The sequence below is a fragment of the Lepeophtheirus salmonis genome, chromosome 5 (genome assembly GCF_016086655.4).
Source record: "Lepeophtheirus salmonis chromosome 5, UVic_Lsal_1.4, whole genome shotgun sequence".
NCBI lineage: Eukaryota > Metazoa > Arthropoda > Copepoda > Siphonostomatoida > Caligidae > Lepeophtheirus > Lepeophtheirus salmonis.
In genome coordinates, this window is record NC_052135.2 from 52,025,348 (window position 1) to 52,033,181 (window position 7,834).

Genomic DNA, 7,834 nt, shown 5'->3' on the forward strand with positions numbered 1-7,834 from the left:
AAATACGTTTGGGGTTTTCCCAATTGTGTCTTCATAGTTACGAAAAGCTTTGGAATGTTTTATCCAGACAATGACAAAATTTCAAAAACTCAAGCGAGAGGATCGTAAGGCCTCCCTAGATGAAATTATCTCAACTACTGTACCGAGGACTATTGTAATATCCAATAATACGCCCCTTCCCACGGGTTGTACACGTGAGGTGCTCAGTCCCAAGGTAATTTAAACTCCACCCTCGTCGCGTTTCTAAGTGTTAAGGACCTCTTCTATTATTCTATAATACACCCGACCATGGGCTGTACAGGTGTAGTGCTAAGCCCCAAGGTAGTTTAAATTACCACCCGCTCCACTTCCTTGAGCATCAAGAACCTCTTGTAAAATCCAAAAATACACCCCAGCCCATGGGTTGTGTAGGTGATCTTAACTAATGATCATTTATTAATAAAAATGAACACTTATATTAATAAAGGGACAACTAGAGGACAAGTTAAAGATGTTAAATTCATGTTATATTTTTCCGTTATAATTTAATTTTTTTAAATTTTGCTATATTGATTCAATACAGGTTTTTTAAATATCTGTTTGAATCATTGCGAAAAATTATTTTTATTGGCGGGGAGGGGGAGATATTAGAATTGATTCGGAGAACGAATCTTTTTAGTAAACTGATTCAGTTCACTAAAAGAAATCACAATTCCCAGCACTATTACTAATTCAATAATTAATGATGGCTGTGTGATTCAAATTAATTCATATTTCGATATATTAAAGTATAAACAATTATTTTAAAAAACAAGGCTGAGATCTCTTGCTTACGTACGATTCGAGAAAATGACATTTAAAAGTGATTGACAAATTCCCGCACTACAAGCAGTTGGGCGTCTCTAGTACCAATGTTGACGCCGTCAGCAAGTCCAAAACATTGGAGAGGAAGAAAGGCCTTGTCAAAAATGCACAACTGGACCCGAAGTTAAAGAAAAAGGTCCAGGTCAATCCTCTCAAGTCCATTAGGTCCCACGCAAGAGATTTCGGGGTTTCACAAAGACTGTCCAGAATGCTATCAATTTTTTTTGTATAAAGTGTCTTGTGAGGGCAAAATGTCACTTTTCAACCCAATGAAAGAAACCCATCTCCTCCGTCGCAAAACTCTTTTTGACACTTTTGCCCCCCTACAGCCCTGATGCCTACCCCCTCGACCATATCCGAAGAGGGTACCAGGTCTTCTGTCGCGGCCTGGATAACATCGCCGCTAATTAATGAATAAAAGCTCAGGCACAATCTATTTATAATATTAATTTTGTTGAAACTCTATTGCCAATGAATAAATTATACCTTGTTGAAGTGTAATATTCAAATTGTTCAGATTCTAATGGAACACTCGGTTAACGTCTATCATATTTTACTCACTGACATCACAAAAAAAGACCTTTTTTCCAACTTATGTCTAGGGTTTGATTCCTATAATCCAGGGAATTGCTTGATACAATAGTAGCGGATTTTAATGAACAAAATATTTGAGAACTGAACCTAAATTGCAACCAACATTTAATAAGCCATTAGTGTAGATAATGAAGGTTTTTATTCACAAATAAAATAATATTGGAAAACAGAATGAAACTAACTAGTGAGCTGATTGATCTTGTAAGATCATTCAACTGTCCATAGTATCATCTTGTATACCATGTGCACGCTTCTTGGCTTCCATGGCTTCTTTATCCTTTTTCAACAGTTCCAACATGGTCTCATAAGACTTTTGAACCTTACTTTTTTTACTTGAATAGTTGTCCAAGTATTTATGTATCAATTCATCATTTTCATTTTTGAGTTCCTTTAAAGAATTGAGGTCATGGATTTCTCCATACACGCGTAACACCCTCAATGCACTATCCACATCCTTCTTTATAAAATAATGTATAAGAATGTTATCGATACTATTTTTCATTGCAAGAGTGTAAATCAAAGGACCATAAAACCGTGTCGACCAAAGAACATCATATTGACGATGTTGATCTGCGTGTTCAAATACGGCATTGGCAGTTTGCAAGTAGAGAGGATGATCAGGTTCAAACTGCTCACAGTTTTTAGCTAAAATATACTCGTATTTAGAAGGATTTAAAATTTTTTCCAGGTTTTTGGATATAAATAGAGGAGGATGTTTGATTCGCCGACCGGGTTTTGGGAAATATATTTGATTCAGTCGATCTCTTTCATCCCACTCAGCAGTACGTAAATCTCCATTGGCCTCTCTCACCGTTATTAGACGTTCACGATCGTGAATTCCGAAACTTATGTCAGTAAAGACATATTTAGTTGCATTCAGACCTGTTTAAAAATATAAAGTAAGTAAGTAAATATAATACTTGAGAAGATCTATTTAAATATTGGAAATGAATATAAAATGAAAAATACTTTAGACGTTACAATCGTATAGTAGAGAAAAAATGACTCAGACAATTAATAAAGTTACTTAGTTAATACTAAACGTGGACTTATATATCGGGCAAATATCCAATATCTGCATCGTATCGGTATTGGAGAAAATTTAAGTCAGATGGTTCAAGATATGTTTATTTCCTTAGGTAAATATATCTTATCATTGAAAAGCTATAAATGAATATTTAGTTTTGATATATTTAAAATGTAATCTTACGATATCTGAAAATGCGTACATTTTTAAGAGCGTGGGATCCAATTTGCGTGTACAAATTAAAACTGGGACATGATCACTTGTACCCTGACTTGCTTAAAATAGGCACATTTTCAGATATCTTAAGGATAAATCTTAAAAATATCAAAACTAAATGTTCATTTGTAGCTTTAACATATCTTACGTATATAATTTAAAAAGATAAATGATATGTCATTAGAAGAAGATCTTGCTTCCTTCTAATTGTATTTTATCCAACAATTACCAACTTATCCATTCACAATGTGAATGTATAACATCAAATTCCTTTAAGAAAATGTAAATTTGTATTTTTTCAATGACTAAGCAAGAAAAATAAAAAAATTGAAACTAAATATTCATTTTTAACTTGTATGTTGGCAAGCAAAACGAGACAAGTGTGATGAAATCCATAAAAAGCTTTCGTGATCAGCTCATAGTATTGAAACGGAAACAAACTTTTTAATAATATCACAAAAGAAAATATGTTTATTTTAATAATTGAACGTAAATATTGTACAAATATGCCATTTTGGAAGCCTAAACAACCAAGTTTTGTAACATAAAAAACCTTTTTTCTTTAATATTAAAGAAAATAATGACTACAAATAAAATGAATTCAACCTTATTGTCTATGAAAAAGCTATACATCCAATGTCTAATTTTATCATATGTCGAACACTATTATGTTATTACATCGTTATATAATCTTATTTTCATTGTTTAGACAGTGAATTAACCATTAAAATGGAAGGAATAAGATATTTTTCTACCAATATTTACTTTTTTTGTCATCAATCGTTCAACAAAAAATAGTTCATTGTAAAAATGTAGACATTTTTAGGTATTTTCCGTACTTATTACTTTGATTATCAATAAAAATATCTGTATTTATCATTGACACTAAGCAATATTGCATTTTATAGCTATCCTTAAAAACCATTTGATGAAGTTTCGAGTTTATTTGAAACTTATTCACTATATGTAGTAAAAATATCAATAAAATGGCGATGCTGCAATTTATGACGACATTGAAAACGCTAATATAAAAAAAATATACATAAATGATAAATATTGGGACATTCCTTTCAAACCAGGATCTGATTCAATGGTTTTTGAAATGGGAGTCCTTTCATGCATCACTGGAGGCATATGGAGCTTATAATGTGCTCTCTTTTCTGCACTTTTCTGCTTCTCTTCGAACTCTTCTTGGGTCAAGAATTGATATGTTGGAGCCTTGATCTCTCGTCCCACGCGATTCACACGAAACACTTTATCATAATTAAGTCCCGTTAATGCCTTAAGATCCTTTTGAACGTGTTCTGTAAAGAATGCTGATGTCAAATCCTTTGATAATGAGGTGGAACATCCTCGAAATTGGCATTTTCGAAGTAGTGCCGACATTCTAGTGCTCATGTTTATTATTAACTGGCATTCCAAGTATTTAATTTTGGACAAAAACATAAAAGAACGATTTTTCTTGTACAATATTTTCTTATAAGTCACGTGGCTTTACAACCTATAATTTCCATTCAACCATTGTAATAAATATTATATGACCAATGAGCGGTAATATATAATCACGCAACCTTCAAAGTGAAAAACGTTTTTACAAATTCCTTTTGGGAATCTAATATGAACTTTGTAAAATTGTAATATTTAATATTTATCGTAGTTTTAGATTTAAATCAACATCTATATTTTTAATCAACTCTTCCATTATGAGGACAGGTTCAAAAGGATTTTAACGTAATAATATCTATTTGAACAATATTTGAAATCCCCAAAAAGTGTTCTCGAGCAAAAATTGATGTACTGACATAATGTATTCAATTCAAAATTAATGTAGATATATATTTTGGATTTTCTAACATAAATATTTTCTTTATTATAAAACTATTGTTTATCATCAGAAATAATGTTTATCACTATAACAGGTTACGTGATAAAAGCTAGGGATCTTCCATATACAATCAGAACCATTGCTTAAACATTGTTATATTACTTTTATTTTTATTTATAATATGATGCAATCCATCGAAAAAAAATTCATTGCTTTAATTTGAATAATAGCTAATTTTGAATTATTTTTTTAAATTTCAATACTGTATACTTATTTATGGTATCGTTAAGAAACTAGAATCACGATTTTTTATTTATTTAAAGAGGATATGTTTTTGAGAAATAATATGAAAGGTTTTGAAGAGAATAAAGTAATAATCTTCCGTGTATTAATTTTATCTATTACCATATTACTTGTTTAAGGAATAAATTTTATTCTAATATGTATTATTTGTACTTGATTTGTACTATTTCAAACACATATAAGATTTGATTTTAAATATAAATATTATGCAATATACTTGATAAATTTATTACTCTATATGCTTCAATTTATGGGATTGTCCTGCCATAATATTCATTAGTTGCTTAATCAAATTGTTTAAAGCATTTTTTTGTACAGGTCAAAATGCTCTTATGAAGTAAAAAAGTCCAAATTAGGTACATATACACTATTGTTTACTACTAATAAGATGGAACATATATTTATGCGTTTATTTCATATTAATATGCATTGTCATTAATGGTATCCAATTTACAAAAAAAAAATGCCAACACGCTTTATCTCTAATCATCATTTAGTGTACATGTTCAATATTATATAAAATGCGTATACGGCGAAATTAAAATTAAATACAAGTATAAATAGTTAACTACAATGGTGATTGAGTTTTAACATACATTATGAATGATAGAATTTAAATATTCGCACTACCAAATTGTTTTTATAATTGAAATTTTAAGATTCCTAAGGAATTATATCCCCATCTCTCCCCCTCTTCCTCACTTCCTTCTCAAAGTAAAAATGGGAATAGTCCGATTCATATTAGAAATTCATCCATTTGATAAAATTAGCTAAGAGAATTTGACCTGCTTGTCCAATATACCCCAAAAAAATTTAATATAGAAACTTGTGCAAGATATATCGTTACAAGGAAAGGCCGTCACTAGGACTTCCTTTTTTTCTTAATTTATAACTGACATTTTATTTATCCTGATATGAGGCGAATTAAAAAAAAAATGGGACATATTTGTTTTTCAAAAAGACCTTCATATCTATTCTTATAAAACTAGCAATCTAAATAATCAAATAATTCCGAATGACATTCAATTTTTTGCTACTCCGAGAATCCATTGGGTATACCCCCCTCTTTCACAACAGCCCTGTTAGTAGTTATACAAATAGCAGTATAACAACATTATCCGTGAGCCAAGTAGTATTTTGGGATATTAAAAGGGTTTATATGCTCAGGGAAGTGGGGAGGGAGAAATTTAATCTACTTCGGGGCCCTGCACCCGATGAAAATTTGGAATAATGTTGTTTTGGCTTGTTCTGATACGTCTCAAATATCGTGGCACCAAAAAATAGTACTTTTCCATTATTGTTCGGTTTTAAACAGTCCAAATTTCTACAAAACGGTCTCTCAATAATGAAGAAAGTTTAAAATTCCGGCAAACGATTCCTGAAAAAGCATCAGGAGATGAACACATTTTCAGTAACTAGGAGGATTACTTACCAAAAATGTGGATAAATCATCTATTTCAGGTTGTTAAAATAATTAAATGCAGTATGGAGGAATGTCATATTTATGGCAAAATGAAAATGGTAGAATTGTCCAAATGCCAAAAATACTGAATATCATATTCTCAGAGAGGATAGATGGTATTTCACAGTATGTCAGTCAAAGCCAAATATGAATGTTCTGCTATGGAGTTATATATATTAGAAAAAAATAACGAAAATACAATGCTATTTATTAATCCTTATTTTCCTCGGATGAATTCTCCTCCCGCCGTCCCTCGTGGAATTCTGAATTCGAATTCAAACATCTCTTGAGTTACATGATTAAGTTTGAAGTAGGGGAGAGTGAGGATATTTGTTACGGAGGAGATATTTTACACTGCCAATAACTTTAAAATGTAAAGTGACCTAACCACCTTGTTCTTATACAATCGAATGTCTTCTTTTGTTAATCAAATCAACATAAAACTTGTGTTATTTAATGCTTATAGTTATAGAAAATTCTGACATTGAAATTTTTGACATAAAAAGTAAATATTTTAGATAAGTGTTTGTTGGGATATATTTCAATTATAAAACATGTGATTTTAATTTAATTTAATTAAATTCAGAGTCTAGCATGTTGTTCATTTAATTAACATGCTTGTAATATATTATTATTTTCACTAATCAGTTCACATTATTTATTCTGATTCCAACACAATGGAGGAGACTTGTTACACCCCATTTTTATTATATAGGTACACTACATATTATATTTAATTAGTTTTTTAGTGGAATTTCATGTTATAGTTTAATTATCAATAACTGTAAATAGTATAAATTTTTTAAACTATGCTCTATTTCTGTAAATGTTTTATTTGTTTATCTTTATTATTTATAGAATTATAAATATTTGCTTTATGCTGAGAAACTGTAACAAAAAGTAAAATAAATGTTTGAATATAAAAAATGGCTGTTTTTGCATGTTTACTAGAGTGTGTCTTACAAAACCAATTTTTACTAATCCAAAATCTGTTTCCACCATGAGCTGAGGTTTAGTATGCGTAAGAACGTCCTGCAATATTTTTTTCCTACAGCAAAAATTGGAAGGACTACTTCTGGTTAGATCTAAAACTTCTCCAAAAATGATGTTACATGCACAATATTTTTTGTTTTGTTATGTAATACGAGTGTAAAAAATATTTTGTATTTCATAAAAAAATCGTTTTGTTAATTAAAAAACGAGGTTTTTCACAAAACAAAAACCTATTAGATAATATTCTTTTTGATGTGTTTAAAAATATCGAGAAAGGATTGCAAGAGTAACATTGATAATTAGTTATCACTATCTAAAGCTATAAAATCTGACTTTTGAAAGTTCTTTGATATTTTTGATCTTTAAAGATGAATTGTTAATAATCTATGATGTCTAGTTCTTTCATCCGGCGGTATTTTAGCTTCTTTAGTAGTTGATGCCACACATCTTTCCACATTTTGGGAATGACACGAAATGTCTGGTAAATCCAAAAGTTCTCCATCAATGCACTTCAGAAATTCTTCTTTTTTAATATCAGAAGTTAAAGGAGGTTTAGTTAAAAAACTATTTG

General features: G+C 30.2%; 1 protein-coding gene across 1 annotated transcript; it reads right to left on the reverse strand.

Annotated features, from left to right (window-relative positions):
* Positions 1-1,559: 1,559 nt before the first annotated feature.
* On the reverse strand, positions 1,560-4,122 carry mRpS22 (mitochondrial ribosomal protein S22). The gene is made up of 2 exons (XM_071888108.1): positions 3,686-4,122; positions 1,560-2,323 (listed from the first exon to the last, which is right to left on the reverse strand). Exons 1-2 carry the CDS (start codon positions 4,076-4,078, stop codon positions 1,649-1,651), a joined length of 1,068 nt encoding a protein of 355 aa, XP_071744209.1. The 5' UTR covers positions 4,079-4,122; the 3' UTR covers positions 1,560-1,648.
* Between the last annotated feature and the right edge of the window lie 3,712 nt (positions 4,123-7,834).